The sequence below is a fragment of the Thermomyces dupontii genome (genome assembly GCF_041956625.1).
Source record: "Thermomyces dupontii strain NRRL 2155 unplaced genomic scaffold VTN31scaffold_3, whole genome shotgun sequence".
Taxonomy (NCBI): domain Eukaryota; kingdom Fungi; phylum Ascomycota; class Eurotiomycetes; order Eurotiales; family Trichocomaceae; genus Thermomyces; species Thermomyces dupontii.
In genome coordinates, this window is record NW_027192309.1 from 1,162,147 (window position 1) to 1,181,676 (window position 19,530).

Consider the following 19,530-nt stretch of genomic DNA (forward strand, 5'->3'; position numbering starts at 1 on the left):
TTGTCTCCGTTGGCTCCTCCAGAGAAACCTACCCGGAACCGCCTCCTCCATCCGGAGTGCGTCCGGCGTCGTCTCGCATCGACGGCCTCGCTCTCCACGGATACTCCCTCCATGCTTTCCTCCCCTCAAGGCCGGCGTGGTGCGAGTCGGAGTGGCCCAGATTTCGCGAGGGGGCTGTTCCCAGGGAGGAAGGAGCGCAGGCCCGCACCTTCCTTCACAGGGTTGTTTGTGCCCTGTGCGGTCGGCTCCTTCCTTCCTTTTTGGGCAAGTGTGTTGCTCCCACCCGACACCTGCCCTCTGGGCCCGCGATCTCTTCGTCTCTCTCTCCTTTTTCTTCGAGTGATCATCTCTCCTCTGCTCGGCAACACGCCGCCAAAGAACACCGACGACCCCTTCCCCCCCCGTCACTGCTCGTGCACTTGCCCTCGCGGTCCGGTCCCGTTCCGCAGGGTCTCCTCCTCGCCGTCCTGTGTGCCATCAAAAAAAAGAACATCCGCATTCGCCGCCCCGGTCGACGCCCTGGCGCTCTGCCCTGCGCGTCGCGACGCGCGACTGGGCACGCCAGTACGCCAGTTGGCGGCGGTCCGGTCCGTGGGCCCGCGCGTGTCGTCGACGTCGACGGGAGACGGCTCCAGGCCCGTCGGTCGGCTGCTGGCGAGAGCGCACGAGAGGAGCACCCCAAGGTGAACAGCCTCTAGTCGATAGAACAATGTAGATAAGGGAAGTCGGCAAAATGGATCCGTAACTTCGGGATAAGGATGACAATTCTGGCAGGTTGCACGCAACCGGTTAGTCACGTGACCTACTAGCCCTAGGCCTAGAACCGTGGATCAGGCATCTTCTCGATCTGCCTTCTTTCCCTGTGGCAATTTTGGCTCGTATGTTTGTCATTAGAATGCAGTTGGGGCAGTTCACTGGCATATTGCGCATATAATCGGTATAAGTGTACTACAGTACTATAGCCATTATTGTGCATCGAGAACCTTGGTATTCAGCCTGACAGCTGCTGGTGCGGGCCGCAGTTCTGGAAAACTGCCAAGCTGGACTCGGCTGCGGAGCACTCCAAAGTCCTCACACTTTCGGGACTTGTAATTGCAGTCCCGACTCGGGGTGTATCCATCAACTGGCATAACATGTGGCGTCTACGAAGTTTGCCTTTCGCCATGGCGGCTTGCTCCCGAGGCACGCCCACTCTACAGTCGACTCCTTGACGGAGACGTTTATAGCCGATGATACCAGCAGCCAGATCTAAAATTGCCAAGGATCGGAAGTATGCCATTGTCGAAAACCAGCTCGCTTAAAATTCACACGATCTTTTGAACCAGGAATATCTACATAGAAGTGGCGAAAATTGTATAAACATGCAATATTCACATCAATGCTAATTGAACAATGTAGAAACCCAATATCACCATCCCAATGAAGATCAAGGAACCCACCCAGTCATAACACATTTAATTCACTCATAAAGGTCCATGTCAGCACTGGTCTCCTCGTCTTGCTCCAAGGCCTCATTTGGATCAATCATATCTTCGTCATCTTCCATTTCATCACCCGGATGATTGGGAATGACATCGACGCGGCCATCCTTCAGCACACAGTGTGCAACCTCACCATCCTTAATGTTACCCCGCAGCAGCAAGATCGCCAACTTGTTGAGAACTTCTTTTTCGATGAGTCGTGACAACGGGCGTGCACCGTACGCTGGCGAGTATCCGGCCTCCCCAAGATAGTCCTTCACTTCGTCCGTGCACTCTATCTTCACATCCTTCCCATTGGCTTCCAGACGACGCTGGACTTCATCAACGCGGAGCTCCACAATCCGGCGAATCTCACGCTTGGTGAGACGGTTGAAGATCACTATGCTGGAGATTCGGTTGAGAAACTCTGGCAAGAAGTAGTCACGAAGCGCACCCATGACTAACTCGCGGGTCTGAGGTTCAATGCGCCCGTTCTTGCCAGTGGGCCGGGAGAGGTATTCAGCCCCTAGATTCGACGTCATTACCACAATGCAGTTTTTGGCGTCCACGACTCTGCCTTGACCGTCTGTGATTCGACCATCGTCCATCAGTTGCAGTAGAACAGTCAAAACTTCCTTGGCGGCCTTTTCAACTTCATCAAATAGAAGGATCGAAAATGGGCGGCGACGGAGATGTTCCGTCAACTGGCCACCCGCGTCGTGACCAACATAGCCGGGAGGAGCTCCGATCATGCGGCTGAGCGAGTGACGCTCCTGATATTCAGACATGTCAAATCGGACCATTGCCTTCGGATCATCGAAGAGGAATTCAGCAAGAGCCTTGGTCAGCAGTGTTTTCCCTGTTCCGGACGGACCACAGAACAGGAAACTCGGCGGTGCATTGGGATTGGCCAGACCAGATCGCTGGAGCCGAATGGCGTTCGAAACCGTCTGCACAGCCTCCTTCTGCCCAACAACAATCTTGGCTAGATGCTTCTCCATCTGCAACAGTCTGTCCTTCTCGCTTGTCTTCAGTCTCGTAACTGGGATACCTGTCCATCGGGCAACGATTTCATTGATCTGATCAGGGCCAACCGCATCTGGAACTAAAGTATCAGTGCCGTTTTCATGTGCCCGAGCCCGCTCCTCAGCATCCGCCCTGGCACGCTCAGTTTCCAGTTTCTGAATCAGAGTCTGAGTTTCGGGAATGGCGTAATATTCCAGATCGGCGGCAGTGGCAGTGTCTCCGGAACGTAACGCCTCGTCCCTCTTAACCTTGAGCGCGTCCAGTTTCACCTTCGCGTCCTGAATGGCCTTGCTGCGTTGCTTCTCCTGTTCGTACTTCTCCCGGAGGGGTCGCAGCTCTTCCGTTACGTTCGCAGCCTCCTGTTTGGCTGCTTCAAGGCGAGATTTCGAAGCGGGATCTTGCTCTCTCTCAAGGGCATGAATCTCGATCTGTAGCTGACGCAACCTTCGCTCCAAATTGTCCAACGCTTCGGGTTGGGATTCACGGGTCACACGAACAGCCGCAGCAGCTTCATCGATGAGGTCAACAGCCGAGTCTGGTAGTCGTCGCGCAGTTAAGTAGCGAGCGGCGAGCTCTGCGGAAGCAACGATGGCAGCGTCGAGGATATTGACACCGTGATGAACTTCGTATTTTTCCTTGAGACCTCGAAGGATGGAAATGGTTTCGCTGACCGAGGGCTCTTTGACGAAAACCTGCTGGAACCGCCGCTCGAAAGCTTGATCTTTCTCGATATATTTACGATATTCGGCGAGTGTCGTCGCTCCAATGCAGTGCAGCTGTCCACGTGCCAGCATCGGTTTCAGGAGATTCGCAGCATCCATACCGCCCTCCCCGCTCGTCCCGGCTCCCATCAATAGATGGATTTCATCGACAAAAAGCACGATCATATCACGGGACTCTTCAATCTCTTTCAAGACGCCTTTCATGCGTTCCTCAAATTCTCCCCGGTACTTACTGCCGGCAACAAGGGAACCAACATCGAGCGAGAGAAGCTTGCAGTGGGCCAGATTCGCGGGGACATCGGCATTGACAATGCGGCGAGCGAGGCCTTCAACGATCGTGGTCTTACCAACACCGGGCTCGCCGATCAAGACGGGGTTGTTTTTCGTTCGGCGGGTAAGGATGCGGATAACTCGTCGGATTTCTTCTTCTCGACCGATTACCGGATCAATTTTACCCTCTCGGGCGAGAGCAGTCATGTCAACAGTGAATCTTTTCAGATTCTCATGGTCGTCCTCGGAATCAGCTGTCTTGGAGTCGACTCGCTTCGTTCCGCGGATTTGTTGCACGGCATTGTCGATGAGTTTGACATTCGGAATGTTTGCGTCTGCCAATGCCCGCTGGATTTGGGAATCCTGCGCAAGGGCGCATATTAGGTGATCGATAGCGACAAAACTGTCCTTCTGCGTCTTCGAGAGTTCGGTGGCAGTGCGAATAACCTTAGCCAGAGCCGGCGATACGGAAACTTGTTCTGGAGGAGGGTCTTGACTCGGTTGTCGAACTAGCATCTTCATCAAGGACCGCTCCAATTGCTGAGGGTCGCCGTGTGCACGCTCCACGACTTGCTTGAACAGCGGCACACTCGCCGCCTCTGAACCTTCTCGCTCATCATCGCGAAGCGGGTTCAATAAGCTGACGGCCAAATGAACCGGGAGGATTTGAGTGTGCGAATATTGCTCCGCAAGTTGGTTGGAGTCGAGAAGGGCCTTGTTGGCCCTATCTGTGAATTGGGCACTGCTCATGGTGTATCTTCTTCGAATGAGGGCGGCAGCGGTGTTCAGACGACGACGGAGGAAAGTAGGAGTTGAGTAAAAAGACGGAAAAACAGATTTAATTTATTACACGTTCTTCAAATCGTGAAATCATGCATAGCAGAGATATCTACAAGGGGAAAAGTGACGTATGCAGCAATGATTTTGCCATGCTCTGCCCGTCCTTTATAAATGAGGCGCCATAAAGCGTGGAATCTGTGGCTGCCCATCGTGAAACTTCCAGACAAATCAGGCAGGCACTTGTGGCTTCGCCCGCTTTCGAGATAATTCTTGAATGATCGACGTAATAGAGTCACGTGAGCGCCTATTATGATTCGACCGCGTGACGTCATAACCTACCTCGAGTACTCCGTATACACCAAGAGTCACGTGAGTATTTGCATTGTTTGCTCATCCCCGTTTCGCGGCCGCGCCATGCACATTCCTGTATTATACAAGCGGAATGCTCCGTATACTAACGGGATACTCCGTACTCGTACTACTCCGTACATATCGGTTGATAGCTCGCTGGACAGCTGATTTGCGGTTCCACTTGGGGCTGGCTTGAGACTGCGAATCGCCGTGTTTCCCCTGCCGCCAACGGCGCCAACCTGCACAAATCTCTGTCTGCACAGTACCTAATTGTATGCCAAACCAACGCTTAGGTACAGTAATTACAATCGAAGGTCTCACTGTAGTATCCTCTGTACTCCGTATTCACTGACATTTCAGTCTTTGAACTCCCGTCTTCTAGCGTCACTTGTGAGACTCGACAGTCCTAGGCTACTACTATCTCCGGAGGACTAGATCCTTGAGGTTGAAACTCGGCAAAAGAAATGGGCGATGGCGGCGATGTCACGCGGACTAAAACAGTCCTTGGATGGCGGTCATGGCCCATCAAAAAAAAGGCATTGGTGGTCTTCAGTGTCTTACTCATCATCGCCATTGCTGTTGGTCTCGGTGTTGGTCTTGGAATCGGTTCAAACAACTCAAGCGAAGTAGAGTCTGAGGAACCTGCCCAGGGCACGGTCAGTTGGAAGCCCCGGGTCGGGACAACGTGGCAGATCGAATTGCTGTACCCGCTAAATGATACGTCTCATGATGTCGACGTTTACGACATTGATCTCTTTATCAATGGCGAAAAGATCATATCGAAACTACATGGTGATGGCCGCAAAGTCATTTGTTATTTTTCAGCGGGTAGCTACGAGAACTGGCGACCAGATGTGCACAAGTTTCGGCCGGAAGATCTGGGAAATACCTTGGAAGGGTGGGAGGACGAGAGGTGGCTGGATATCAGGTCGAATAATGTGCGTGACATCATGAAGGACCGTCTGGATATGGCCAGAGACAAAGGTTGTGATGGAGTCGATCCGGACAATGTGGACGGCTACGACAACGACAACGGTCTCAGTTTGACACAAGACGATTCAATCAGCTTCGTGACATTATTGGCCCGAGAAGCGCATGCCAGGGGGCTGTCTATTGGCCTGAAAAACGCTGGCGATATCATCGACTCAGTCATCGACCTGATGCAATGGGGTGTCAATGAGCAATGCGCTGAATTTGACGAATGCGACACTTACGCTGTCTTCACGGAACAAGGGAAGCCTGTTTTCCATATCGAATACCCCAAGGGCGACGAAATTAATGACAACAAACCTGTTACTTCTGCTCAGAAATACTCAGCCTGCAATGCTGTTGGCTCCGGCAATTTCTCGACCATCATCAAGAACATGAATCTGGATAACTGGGTTCAGATATGTTGATTAAATTGCTACTGAGGTAATTGACATAGCAAAGGTGGTCAGAGTAGGTAATGAGGTTAACATGTAGCAGCTGGCCTTAGATCAAATGCTCATAATCGTGCTCTTGACTAGTACACTCTACATGGTAGACAGTAGATCATTCTGGCAAATGAATTGTCGGAGTGAGGATGTTCGATACGGACACTTCAATGTTGTTATACACAGAGATGGCATGATTCAGAATCAACCAAAGTATGCTCCGTCAACCAATGCATCGGCAGACACACAGCTTCTCCATCCATGGCAAGTTGCAGCCCGCCACAGCTGAGAACTACGATGCAAGGGGAACATCATCCACAAAGTCCTTGCGCAGAAAATCGCCCAACTTCTGCAGTGCTTCTTGGAGGATTTGGGTTTCGGTGACAAAACCAATCCTGACGTAGCCTTTGAAATCCCCATCGCGGCCGAAGCATGAGCTGCCTGGAACAAACAAAACTCCTGTCCGTTCGATCAGAAGCTTGCAAAATGCCACATCGTCCACTGGGCGGCCCATTTTGGTGAATTTTACGAATGCTACTGTCCCAGCACGAGGCCTGGACCACTCACATGCCCAGCGATGTGATTCCACGAATTTCTCCAGGAGACTCAGGTTCGTCTTGGCCAGTTCTATATTCCGATGTAGGAGATTGTGGAGGGTTTGGGGAGCTAGGGCGTAGGATGCGACGGCGTCATCCAGCTGGCTAACAGAAATAGTCGTATAGTCGCGTGAATTCATGCACCTCTCGATGATATCGCCGCTTCGCGACGCAATCCACCCGAGACGAATCCCCGCTAAACTGTATGCCTTGGACATGGAACTCGTGACGACTGTGTTCTTATAGCCAAGGTTGAGCAGAGAGGGCGGAAATTCGGTGTCGGCTGGGGAGATTGAGTGGAACAGCGGACGGTAGACTTCATCCGCATGCACGGTTATCGAATGTTGCTCAGCAATGGCGACAATCTCTTGAAGTACCGAGCGGGGAATTATAGCACCTGTCGGATTCTGCGGGTTGCTGTTTTCGCGGTCAATGTCGTGAAAATCTCGGATGGCGGATGTCATGCGTACTTAAGAATGATCACCTTGGTGGTTGGTCGAATGAGACTCTCTAGTTCCTTGATATTTACTGTCCAATTGTCCTCTTCCTTGGCCTTCCACAAGCTCACTTCAGCCCCCAAAGACTCGGCCACCGAGTAGAGCTGCTGGTATGTAGGGTAATGGCAAATCACATGATCACCGGGCTCTACAAGTGCATAGTGGAGGAGGAAATTGGCTTGGATTCCTCCGGTCGTGATCAGTATGTTGTCTAGTGGCAATGGAGTGCTGGTCTTGACCGAGTAGAGATGAGCAAGGAGGCCTCTCAGCTGCTCGGATCCTTTGATCGCTCCATAGGTAAGCTTGGTCGCGAGGGGAATTGGATTCTTTTGCGGTTCCGAGGAGAGACTCTGTAAATCACTGATGGAAACTGGCGAGCAGCATGTTTCGGCAATGTTATGTGTTGCCTGGGTCTCGTACTCGCCCATCCACTGTAATGATCATAACAACCCGGTCAGTTATTATTGTTAAAGGACGGAGAGCACCGGAAACAGATACGGACTCACTCTTTCAACAGCAAATGGCTCGATTTTGACCATGGTCACGATGATATCCAGCTTTCTTCAGGGAGGATGATAGCAGGAAAATTGCAATCGTATAGAATGGATGCGGGTTCCGGGGAAAACCAGCCATGGTCCTGCTCCCAAAGGACATCCCCTCCATCGCTCCCAAGTGGTCCTGTCAAAGACGTACGAGGATTCCCATATGGAGTAAGTCGGTCCGTCCTGCTTACTAAGCAAATTCTGACTAATCACTTGGCAAACCCCCCAACATGAGGCGGTGCTCGGAGAGTCGGAAGGCCAAACTACACTGCACGGCCCATCGATAAGCGTATGTACCACTGCGACCTGTAGCAAGGAACTCATCCATCACCGTTCTCCGTCAATCTCCGCGCGCCTTTCAGAGGTATCCTGAAGATCTCATTTGCGGCTTCGATCTTTGTACCTTGGTATCCCTCGCCCATCCTATGCGACGATTGTGAGCCGGCCCAGTTTAACTGGCTTATTCGGCGCTCGCTCGCAGCCTCCGAGCATCAACGCAACAGTTACTCACAATGTCCCGTCGCCATGTCCTGGCAGCCACGGCGGCATTCCTGGCATGCTTGACTGCAGCGCAAATACACTTACCTCCCAAGAATATCCAGCCGATACTTTCAGCATTGGACAACCGTCCTCCCGAATGCCCGCCCTGCTTCAACTGTCAGTTGGATGCCTTCCAATGCCACCAGTTTGCACCATGCAACAACTATACGGGAAAATGCTCTTGCCCGCCCGGGTACGGTGGTGACGATTGCTCGACACCGACTTGTGGTTCTCTAGCGGATGGCGTTAATCGCGCACCGCGAAAAGGTAAATCCTGCAAATGCAAAGACGGCTGGGCCGGAATAAACTGCAACGTCTGCACCACCGACGACGCCTGCAATGCGATGATGCCCAGTGGCGAAGGCGGCGTCTGTTATACCCAAGGGATTGTCGTGAAGGAAAATCACCAGATGTGCGATGTGACCAATCGCAAAATCGTTGATCAGCTGAAGGACCGCAAACCCCAGGTGACCTTTTCCTGCGAGGCTGAGTATCACACATGCAACTTTCAATGTATGTCTGGACTTGCCGAGTGCCTCGGATATCAATGGATGCTGACGAGAATCATAAAGTCTGGGTGGGTGAAGTTGAATCGTTCTATTGCGCCCTCGATACGTGCCAGTGGGGTATGGACGTCACCTACGATCGTAATGAGACTCATTACAGGTGTGAGAATGTCAAGTGTCAATGCATTCCGGGACGGATGCTTTGTGGAGAAGCAGGCTCGATCGATATTGGCGAATTTCTCAAACAATCTATCAAAGGGCCCGCCACCTTTTCCTCTGTTTCTACCGTCGGTGGTAGTCCCCAGGACGGTAGTAAATTCCAGGAGCCCCAGATGAATGACCTCATAAAAAGTGTGTTTGGCGATGAGAGTATCACTTTGGATTGCTTCTCGGGCGAGTGCCTGTACAAGACAGACGTGCCCGGATATCAGCGCCCGGTAAAACGGATCAACACCCCCCTTATTGCCGCTGTGATCGCTGGATCAGCTTTGTTTGTGGTTGCAGTACTTTTGGGCGTTTGGTATTTGTCGCGCCGTGCTGCATATCGCGGTTATGGGGCGATTCGATTGCCTGAAGACTCGGACGAAGAACCCGACAAGCTGCTGAGTGACCATAAACGTGCCTCTCTTTTGTTCGAGAACGTGTCGTACACTCTGAACGGAAAAGAAATCTTATCCGGAATTCAAGGTGCCGCACACCCCGGTGAGATCACGGCCATCATGGGTGCTTCTGGTGCCGGCAAGACAACATTCCTGGATATACTGGCTCGGAAGAACAAACGTGGGATTGCTAAAGGAAATTTATATGTGAACGGCGAGAAAATCAGCGATAATGATTTCAAGAGCATGATCGGTTTTGTTGATCAGGAAGATACCATGCTTCCGACATTGACAGTTCATGAGACTATCTTGACCAGTGCATTGCTCCGGCTACCCAAGGAGATGAGCCGGTCAGCTAAGGAACAACGAGTTTTCGAAGTTGAAAAACAACTTGGCATCTATCATATTCGGAATCAGATTATTGGTTCCGAGGAGGGCCGCGGTCGCGGCATCTCAGGCGGCGAAAAACGGAGGGTTGGCATTGCCTGCGAGCTTGTGACGAGCCCAAGCATTCTGTTTTTGGACGAACCTACGAGTGGCTTGGTAAGTTCCCAATCGTACCGACACGTTACGCCTCCGCTAAGAAGTGGTAGGATGCGTACAATGCTTTCAATGTGATCGAATGCCTGGTAACCCTGGCCAAAACGTATCATCGCACGGTCATCTTCACCATACATCAACCACGTTCGAACATTGTTGCATTGTTTGATCGATTGATTCTGCTGGCAAACGGAAGGACCGTTTACTCCGGCCCATTTTCAACCTGCCAGACATACTTTGACAGAGTTGGCTATCCCTGTCCGCCAGGATTCAACATTGCGGACTTCCTTGTGGACTTGACAATGCATGCTGGGTCATCACGGAGCATTGGGGAGGATGCCTCAGTACTCGATGTGCATACCGATCGGTTAAAGACCGCCTCCAGTAGCCTGCGTGCTGTCAAGTCAATCGCCAGCGCTTCGAACGCAAGTATCGATGATTCATCCTCACAGGATCCATCTACACGCCCCAGAAGCAGTCGTCGCACGTCTCTCAAGCAACGCCAGGATAGACAGCTCTATACTCGACGGAAGCTTGGTACCGAAACCCCCCCAACGCCGAAAACAGACGAAGAGGAAGCCGGACTCGCTGCTGGCGATGACAATCAGCAGTGGTTACGTCTCTCTTCCAGCTCGGGTGCTGTTCCACCGCAGGTTTGGGACGATCCCGACCATCTCCCACCGCCAGCCTCGGACACTACTGATCTAGATGCTCTCGTTTCCAACTATGCGGCTTCGGACATTGCCGCGTCCGTGCGTGAAGAGATCGCGGCTGCTGTACAATCTGCCGAGGCAGAGAATGGTGGCCTCGCTTCCGACATTCCAATGAAGAATTTCGCTCGCATCGGCCTCCTGCAACAGTTCGTAATTCTATCCCAGAGAACCTGGCGTAATCTTTACCGGAACCCCATGCTGATGCTTACTCATTATGCTACCTCCATCGTCCTCGCGGTGCTGTGTGGCTATCTGTTCTATGGGCTCACGGACGATATCAAGGGCTTCCAGAACCGCCTGGGCCTGTTTTTCTTCATCCTGGCACTGTTTGGCTTCAGCACTTTGACCAGCTTGACGGTCTTCTCCTCAGAACGCCTGCTCTTTGTTCGGGAGCGTGCCAATGGATATTACTCTCCACTTGCATATTTCTCTGCCAAAGTGCTTTTCGACATTGTACCTCTGCGGTTGATACCACCGATCATCCTGGGTGTTATTGTCTATCCGATGACAGGCTTGATTCCGGCGTGGCCGGAATTCCTTCGTTTCCTCTTGATCCTCGTGCTGTTCAACCTGGCGGCGGCTGGCATCTGCCTCTTCATTGGCATCGTGTTCCGGGACAATGGGGTAGCCAATCTCATTGGTAGTCTGGTGATGCTTTTCAGTCTGCTCTTCGCTGGTTTACTCCTCAACCATGACGCCATTCCCAAGTCCGCCCTATGGTTGCAAACTGTAAGTTGTAAACATTCTCTCCTTTGTCGTTGCTTTTTTTTTTTTTGAGGATGCTGACGCGTGGCAGTTGTCGATTTTCCATTACGGCTTCGAGGCGCTCATTGTTAACGAGGTGACTTATCTCACGCTGATTGACCACAAGTATGGTCTCGACATTGAAGTGCCAGGAGCTTCCATCCTGAGTGCTTTTGGGTTCGACACGTTAGCCATGTGGAAGGACATTGTTGGGTTGGCCGTCATCTCGGGTGCGTTCATTGTCATTGCGTATATTGCCATGCATTTCTTGTTGGTGGAAAGGCGATGATCGAGTTTGACTTTTATTCTGTATCGCATCGTGTCCCCGACTCGTTTCATTCTTGTCATTTAGTTGTCACTGGGGGTGTCTTTGTCCGGTTTCTCATTTCGGTTGTGAGACTATCTGGCGTTATTCGGTGTTCGTCGCTAAGGGAAGTTGACATATTGTTCGATGCCATGGAATTTTGTCTGATGGGAATTTGTGGAGATATTGCTCCTACGAACTGTCTGGTCACCCCGATGAACGTCATCTGTATGTATATCTTAACAATACACACAGAGTCCAGGTTATACAGCAATCACTCGGAAAGCAAGTTACAATAAGTTACTGATTAGTAATCAACGTCTTGGAGCCAAGCTCTGTCGGTGATCACTCTGGGCCCAACGAGCAAACTCCACAAATCAACGTCGCAGCTTTGTCGAGCTTCCCTCCTCCAACTTGCCCGTTCCTCAACCAAGAAGTCTCCTGTGCACCGACAATTCTGTTGTCGACGAGTGGCCGTCTGTATCGTATCACTCGACTGAACGCGACTCCCACCGCACTTTCGCCTGAATCTCATCATCACTCGGTGTCTATTGTGCTTGAGTGAGGGCTACTCAAACTCTCATTATGTCTGGCGAGGCGTGGCTTTACTTGTTGGCCGTGTTGATCAATGCGGTCAACCTGTTTCTGCAGGTTTTCTTTACCATCATGTATAGCGACTTGGAGTGGTGAGTGTTTGGCCTGGCGATTGAGTCCATGGTGGTGTTCGACATGCTGACAAAACTCGGAAGCGATTACATCAACCCGATTGATCTCTGCAACCGCTTGAACGCATACATTGTTCCCGAAGCCGCTGTCCATGCCTTCCTGACCTTCCTTTTCGTCATTAACGGGTACTGGATGGCCATCATCTTGAACCTGCCTTTGCTCGCATTCAACGGGAAGAAGTAAGCCGAATACAAATATGCTCGCTTCAAGTTACGTGCCGTTCGCTAACTTCAACGCAGGATCTATGACAATCAGCACCTTCTGGACGCAACCGAGATCTTCCGCAAATTGAACGTCCACAAGAGGGTCTGCTTTATCCTCTCCCACTAGATGATTTTGGTTGCTTTTTTCTGACCCCATTTTAGGAATCGTTCATCAAACTCGGCTTCCATCTCCTCATGTTCTTCTTCTACCTATACAGCATGATTGTGGCGCTGATCCGCGACGAGACCAGCTGAGTACAAAGGCAGATGCGCTCCGTTCGGGTCATCCTGATTCATCTGAGCGGTGCAGACCCAAAAACCTCGATGTGATCGTCGGTGCTGTCGAAGGCCACGGCGCGCACCAAACGATAAGCGGGGTTGAGTTGTCTAGAGTTGAGGAACGACGGGCGATTTGGTGTCGGGGGGGATGCACCGCATCTGAACAGGTGCTGTATGGCTACGAATTTCGGATCACCATGCTCGGTATACGGTCAATGTGGACAGAGGAGGAGCTTCTCAACTACATTTCTATTCGATGAGTTCATGTATATCCGGATCTTGTATATAAATACAGACGGCGTGGGTTAGTCACGACAGGCGAATGATTCCGACTTAATGGTACTTGGTTATTGAATTATCCCCGTGTTCATCTTATCCCCGGCTGTCTCCAATGGATGCTGGAAGTGTTGTATGTATATGTAATACGTACGGAGTACTGCAAATGTTGGACAGTTCTTCGAGTCTGTTGGTACATGTACACATCCTGGAGCAGATCCACTGATAAAGCTGCGTCAGTGGTCCGAATGACCCACCGAACAAAACCGTTATCGTGCAGTATTCTTACAAGTTAGTAGTAGTAACGAGCTCTCCTCCATCTTGGCCAGCATCAACTGGATACCATGGCTTCTCTTGTCGGAAATGCTTATGATTCATCGAGCGACGATGAGATCAAACCGAGATCCCCTCCACGAACTGCGGCGACAACTGTAGTTGCTGCTCCCGAAGTCACCATAGAGGTTTGGTTCCTGACCTCATGGCTGGTTAAGGCCTGCTGATGATACCTAACAAACCTTAGGATTCCACAAATATGCAGCTAGTTACGGCGTCTGGCAAGACTGGGAACTCCCAAGCTCTCACCTATAATGTTCCCTACGACGCCTTGGCGAAACCCGCCCAGGGTCCGGCCAACCCGTTCAAACCAGCTGGGGTGGGAAATGGTTTGAAGCGCAAGAACGTGCCGACGGGTTACGCCGAAGAGACCTCCATTAGCGACGCGACCTTTACCGCACAACATCGGACGTTCCAGAGTTTGGGATACAGCCGGGACCCGAGTCGGCCGGATGCGTTTGTCGGAAATGTGGAAAACGCGGCGCGATTCGGCGGTCGCGACGTCATCCAACTACGACCTTCCAAGGAAGAAACAGCGGCCCTTCGACGGAAGAGACAAAAGAAAGGGGATCCGAGCATTGTAGAAGGCGAGGGGGCATACTTGGGTCCATGGGCCAAGTACGAGAACGAGGACCAGATGTACGAAGAATCAGCCGCACTCCCTGGTCAGGAGTTGGCCAGCGATGAAGAGTACGTCGAGGAAGAGGAGGAAATCACGCCCGCGCACATGCCTGCCATGAGCAAGGACGCCGCCACCGACTACCAAGACGACGCATCGCAGACGGAGACGACGGAGTTCCACGGCTCCGAACAGTTCGACTACCTGGGGCGCACGTACATGCATGTTCCGCAGGACTTGGGTATCGACTTGAGAAAGGAAGTGGGCAGCATCAGGAACTACATTCCCAAGAGGGTCATCCACACTTACAAATCCCATACAAAAGCCATCACATCATTGCGATTCTTCCCGCAGTCCGGGCATCTCCTTCTCTCGTCGGCCGCCGATGGCAAGGCCAAAATCTGGGACGTCTATCACCAACGGGAACTCTTGCGGACCTTCTCCGGCCATTCAAAGTCCATCACGGATACCACGTTTCATCCCACGGGGAAGACATTCCTTACAGCCTCCTTCGATCGCTACATCAAGCTCTGGGATACAGAGTACGGCAAGTGCATCAGCCGCTTTACGACGGGCAAGATACCGCACGTTGTCCGCTTCAATCCTGATCCGGACAATTCGCACGAGTTTCTGGCCGGGATGTCCGACAAAAAGATCATTCAGTTCGATACGCGCAGTGGCCAAATCACGCAGGAATATGACCATCATCTGGCGGCCATCAACACAATCACATTCGTGGACAACAACCGTCGTTTCATCTCGACATCCGACGACAAATCCCTCCGCGCCTGGGAGTACAATATCCCCGTCCCCATCAAATTCATCGCAGAGCCGTACATGTACGCCTTGGTCCGAGCCGCGCCTCATCCCAACGGGAAATACGTCGCCTTCCAGTCCGCCGACAACCAGATCGTCGTCTACGCGTCGACGGACAAATTCCGACAGAACAGGAATAAATCGTTCCGCGGCCACAACACTGCCGGATACGCCATCGATGTGGTCATCTCGCCGGACGGTCAGTTTATTGCCTCGGGTGACTCGGGTGGTTACGTGTGCTTCTGGGATTGGAAGACGGGCAAGATGTACGAGAAGCTTCATGCCGGCGGTAAAGAAGGCGCTGCCATCACCTGTCTGGACTGGCATCCGCAGGAGACCAGCAAGTTCGTCACTGGCGGCTTGGAGGGAGTCATCAAATACTGGGATTGATTCTTGTCTGATGGTTGTTTGCGACGATTCATTCATGACGTTTTTCTGGTTCCAAGCACACATGTCGCGTGGGTACGTCAATCTAGGATCGAGGTTAGGAAGGTACGCGGCTGTATCATAATAATGGATCTTTGCAATGGGTTCTTCCGTTGAGTAAAGAAATCTAACATGGGTATACATCGGTATTTCCAGTCCCCCATCCTAACCCTCCAACCAAGATACATACCTGCCTAGGTACATACCAGCATTTCCACCCAGAGTAGCTACAGGACCTGAAATGTCAGTGTTAATAATACAAACATGAAAGGGCAGCAAAATCAAAAGCTGGCCATCTCGATCCAACTGCCCACAAAGGCAAGCCTTCGCCCCTGATCCGTCTTCATCTTCCTCCGAAACTCCTCAAAGTTGAGTTTGGCACCCCCGCCACGCTTCTGGGCGTCGCGCTCCACCTGGTTGAGATAAGACCAGCGGGCAAGGACCTCGGGGGACGGAGGCTGCTCCCGCGTGCTGCCGCTCTTATCCTTGCTGGATGAGGAGGACGATTCGCCAGTGGCTGAGAAGGGTTTGGACGCTGTGGTTTCCTCTACCTTCGCCGAGGGAGCCGCAGGAGATATCGTCGAACTACCGGCCAGGAAACGCAGACGTAGCCGTTGCGTTGAACGATGGTCACTGGAAGCCGTAGCCGCGGAATCCTCGTTCGGCCGGTTTTGCGGCAGTGTCGGGTCAACTCGATCGGCAGTTTCTAGACATTCCCCAGAGGAATGGTCCGATGCGGGCTCAGTCGGCAGCGAGGGAAATTGCTCCAAATCCAAGGTGTCTGGGCGATTCTGGGGCAAGGTGGGATCGCGCGAGTCTTCCGGCTCCCTGGAGGCAGACGAAACCTGCGATTGATTGCTCACAGGCGAGGGCGAAATCACAGTTTCATCTTCAACAGTCGCCGCAATGTCCTGATTCAAGGAATGCCCTGCAGACTGCAGCGAATCGTCAGAAACCGGGGCGTTGTTCCCAGTGGATACACGGTGTTCCCCATTTCCAGCATTTCCAGGAACCGTTGTGGCTGTCGTTGCGAAATTCTTCTTCTTATGCCTCTTCTTCGGATCCAACTGCTCAAACATCTCGATTTCTTTGGCCCATCGCCTTCGTTCAGCTCGAGTGCGATAGACCTCCACCATCAAATCTTCCTTTTCTTTGAACAAGGCATCTAGCAGTTCATTGAAACCCTCCTGCGTTGCTTGGTACAGGATTTCCTTGCCGACGTCTTTTTCGACCTCGGGCACCTCAAATCCCCCCCAACGCTCTCCAACAGGAATACTGCGGGATGACGTTGATGGGTTCGACCGGACATCAAAATCGTCATCTTCAAAACGCACTTTCGAGGAAGACCTTGACCGAGGCGTCGGCGGATGAGACTCCGACTCAGAATGGCGCTGATTTGCAGTAGTATTTTTGTCTTCCTCAACGTAGTCACCAAAGTCAGGATCATCTTGGCATTCCGGAGGAGCTGTCGCACCGTCCTCCTCGTCAATGTAAAACATTCGTCGCTGCCAGCGTTCCCGAACGCCTTGTTGTCGAGCCTGCTCCATTCGGCGCAAATCCTCCTCATGCATACGCTGGTAAAAGGCGGAGGTAATCCGCGCTCTGTCAGCTCGATCTGTAACCTCCTGGAGTGGTACATAAGTCCCCATTGCGTTCACAATATCCTCCTCGGAGATCCATTCTGCGGGTGGCCAATCATCTGATGACTCAGATGAGTCATCCATGTCATCGTTGTCGACGCGATCCCCATTGACCTCGTTCTCCCGTAGATTCCGAGAAGCTTCGCCCTGTTCGTTTTGGGAGACAGCACCCGCGGCAGTAGAGACGCCGTGCGGATTTGCTCTTTGAGCTAAGAGCCGTGTCGGCATAGGATCGAACTCGGGAAGGCTGCGGCGCACGGCAGCATCACCGATTATCGAATGCGGATCGCCCGTATCGGTGCCGTCTGGTCGGAGCACTCCCTCTCCATCAACGATTTCCATGTCGCCGTTGGGATTAATCCGCTTGCCCTCACCCGTCCTGGACACGTCCCCTGCAGGGATATTTCCAGGGAAAGCAGAGCTGATGGGTTGACTACCAAGGACAACATCGCGCGCATCCCCATCCAGAAAATCATCTTCCATACCAGCAACCATATCTCTGGTCAACTCCCGACTCAATGCGTAATACGCGCGAAACATGCGGAGAAAGTCTTTGCGTTCGACGTATCCGTCACCATCAATGTCATATCCCCTGAAGATACGTCGCATCTTTTCGTCCGCACTCTTGTTGTTGAAGCTAGCCAGGCCTTTCAGAAACTCCTCAAACCCTATGAGGTTGTCACCGTTCGTGTCGTAGAAAGCAAACATGCGGTCGTAAATCAGGCTGGGTGGGGGCGGTCTGATCGAAGTATTTGGCACGAAGCATCTATCAAACGTTTTCCGGTCGATAGCCATGCCTAGTTTACATGGATCTTCTGGCCACTCTACATTGGCCAGGCATCTGAACTGATCCCAAAGAGCATCCAGTTCTGGATTCTCGAAATTGGTCTCTTTGATGAAACGTCTCGCTAGATGGCGCGGGAGACTGCGAGGTAGCATCGATGGTTTGCCAGGATACCAAACAGGCTGGGATTGTCTTGGATTCCCCAAAAACGGGGCAGGGATCCGTACTTTGTAGAACAAATGCGTTTTGATGTGAACCTGCATCGCTTCACACGTCTCGCATAGATCATAATCTATGCAGTTGGCGCACCGATAACGAATACCTTGAATCGGCATGGCACCGCAGCTGTTACAGGTCACGCCTCGGTGTATATAGCCGTCCCTCCGAGCCTGATCCTCGGCGATGTGGTATAATAGATTGAGCAAATTCTGGCCATCTCGAGATGGCCAGCCATCAATATTGCCATCGTGCCATGAAAACAAGCTTTCCCGATCCTCTACCGTTGTTTCACCCCCATCGGGTGCCGTTTGTGCCAGGGGTGACTGTTCAGGCGGAGAAGCAGTGGTGACCAACGGTGTGGAGAGTGTCAATCGCTCTTCATTCTGCCTTCGCTGACGAATATCTTCGCCAAAGCGATCATTTGCGTTGAAGCGATCCAAGATTCTGAGAATAGCCGAGCGCGATATTCCACGTCGATGCAGTTCATTTACCAAGAAGTCGAACTCACGACTACCTTCGGGAATATTGTGAGTGGAAGGAAATTCCAGAGCAAAGAAGGACTCCAGGAAGGTATCTTCCATCATCTCACGGACGCGTTCGGCATGGACAGCTGGCACGCCAATCTCCGCCATCAACTGGTCGCGGGTTGCAAGCAATGACGGCAGAAGCCCGCTTTCCATCCGCCGGCCATCCTCTGTTTCGATACGAAACGTCCCGTATACACCATCCTCGCTTTCCAGTCCTTCCAGATGACGTATGGCCCTCCACGAGGGAGTCTGTGTCAGTGCCTGGTCTGGCTGGCGATTGCGACGTATGGCATTTCGGCGGCGTAAAGAAGGAGTGGATTGGCGGGAGCTCGCAACAACTGTGGAGTGGAGATGGACCAGGGCATAAACCGCAGTGACGCCGGCAAGAAAGTAGAGAACCGGCCGATAACGAGACAAGTATCCCTGCGAACTAGGAGCTTCAGACATGATGGTAGATAAGTTATCGCCACATTATGATCTGGCGTTGAGAGGAGGTTCGGGATCACCAGAGCTCCGATCTGAGTCGCTAGGTTATCACTTGAACTAAGTTCCAGGAGCAACCGCGATGGGAAGCCAGGTTTAAGAGGGACAAAAACTCCTCACAATATAACAAAGACAGCTTGAATGCAGAGGAGAGCCCATATGAGCATGGACACAACAACAGAAGAAGTACTATCCAGCACGAGTGGTTACTGAATGTAGCCTTCGGACGATGATCAAAGTCCCGCCAAGCCAAGCCGATAAAGCGTCCATATAGATCCACAGTATAGGACGCTATACCTTAAATGGAAGTTAACTGGTGATTTACCAAGATTTCCATATGTACGGAATTCAAATGCCACCATCACTGAGTCGAGAGTCCGAATCAGAAAGAGACCCTGTATGTAAGCGAGATTCTAAGCCAAAAGAATGTCAAACATGCCTTTCATTCTATATCTACCCAAGTTTTTTCTTTTTTGTTCGCCGTGCTGCAGTTCATCATGACCCATCAAGCGCACTATTCAATCAAAAGCAACTGACCGCTACATGTAGATGAGGTTGAAGCGAGTTTGACTCCCTGGTAAAGTGCTGGATTAC

At 51.9% G+C, this 19,530-nt stretch overlaps 8 protein-coding genes across 8 annotated transcripts; 5 read left to right on the plus strand and 3 right to left on the minus strand.

Annotated features, from left to right (window-relative positions):
* Window positions 1-111: 111 nt before the first annotated feature.
* On the plus strand, window positions 112-687 carry VTN31DRAFT_3877 (uncharacterized protein; the record flags this gene model as incomplete). Its single annotated transcript, XM_069404202.1, has 1 exon — window positions 112-687. The coding sequence occupies one exon, from the start codon at window positions 112-114 to the stop codon at window positions 685-687; it is 576 nt and encodes a 191-aa protein (XP_069261200.1).
* Window positions 688-1,459: 772 nt separating this feature from the next.
* On the minus strand, window positions 1,460-4,228 carry VTN31DRAFT_3878 (uncharacterized protein; the record flags this gene model as incomplete). The annotated part of the gene is made up of 1 exon (XM_069404203.1): window positions 1,460-4,228. One exon carries the CDS (start codon window positions 4,226-4,228, stop codon window positions 1,460-1,462), a length of 2,769 nt encoding a protein of 922 aa, XP_069261201.1.
* Window positions 4,229-5,073: 845 nt separating this feature from the next.
* On the plus strand, window positions 5,074-6,006 carry VTN31DRAFT_3879 (uncharacterized protein; the record flags this gene model as incomplete). Its single annotated transcript, XM_069404204.1, has 1 exon — window positions 5,074-6,006. The coding sequence occupies one exon, from the start codon at window positions 5,074-5,076 to the stop codon at window positions 6,004-6,006; it is 933 nt and encodes a 310-aa protein (XP_069261202.1).
* Window positions 6,007-6,316: 310 nt separating this feature from the next.
* On the minus strand, window positions 6,317-7,656 carry VTN31DRAFT_3880 (uncharacterized protein; the record flags this gene model as incomplete). Its single annotated transcript, XM_069404206.1, has 3 exons — window positions 6,317-7,037; window positions 7,091-7,548; window positions 7,624-7,656. 3 exons carry the CDS (start codon window positions 7,654-7,656, stop codon window positions 6,317-6,319), a joined length of 1,212 nt encoding a protein of 403 aa, XP_069261203.1.
* A 515-nt stretch (window positions 7,657-8,171) lies between these two features.
* On the plus strand, window positions 8,172-11,590 carry VTN31DRAFT_3881 (uncharacterized protein; the record flags this gene model as incomplete). Its single annotated transcript, XM_069404207.1, has 4 exons — window positions 8,172-8,712; window positions 8,772-9,847; window positions 9,898-11,286; window positions 11,354-11,590. 4 exons carry the CDS (start codon window positions 8,172-8,174, stop codon window positions 11,588-11,590), a joined length of 3,243 nt encoding a protein of 1,080 aa, XP_069261204.1.
* A 600-nt stretch (window positions 11,591-12,190) lies between these two features.
* VTN31DRAFT_3882 (uncharacterized protein) lies at window positions 12,191-12,789 on the plus strand (the record flags this gene model as incomplete). The annotated part of the gene is made up of 4 exons (XM_069404208.1): window positions 12,191-12,291; window positions 12,355-12,510; window positions 12,571-12,637; window positions 12,697-12,789. 4 exons carry the CDS (start codon window positions 12,191-12,193, stop codon window positions 12,787-12,789), a joined length of 417 nt encoding a protein of 138 aa, XP_069261205.1.
* Window positions 12,790-13,433: 644 nt separating this feature from the next.
* VTN31DRAFT_3883 (uncharacterized protein) lies at window positions 13,434-15,247 on the plus strand (the record flags this gene model as incomplete). Its single annotated transcript, XM_069404209.1, has 2 exons — window positions 13,434-13,550; window positions 13,610-15,247. 2 exons carry the CDS (start codon window positions 13,434-13,436, stop codon window positions 15,245-15,247), a joined length of 1,755 nt encoding a protein of 584 aa, XP_069261206.1.
* Window positions 15,248-15,564: 317 nt separating this feature from the next.
* On the minus strand, window positions 15,565-18,900 carry VTN31DRAFT_3884 (uncharacterized protein; the record flags this gene model as incomplete). The annotated part of the gene is made up of 1 exon (XM_069404210.1): window positions 15,565-18,900. The coding sequence occupies one exon, from the start codon at window positions 18,898-18,900 to the stop codon at window positions 15,565-15,567; it is 3,336 nt and encodes a 1,111-aa protein (XP_069261207.1).
* Between the last annotated feature and the right edge of the window lie 630 nt (window positions 18,901-19,530).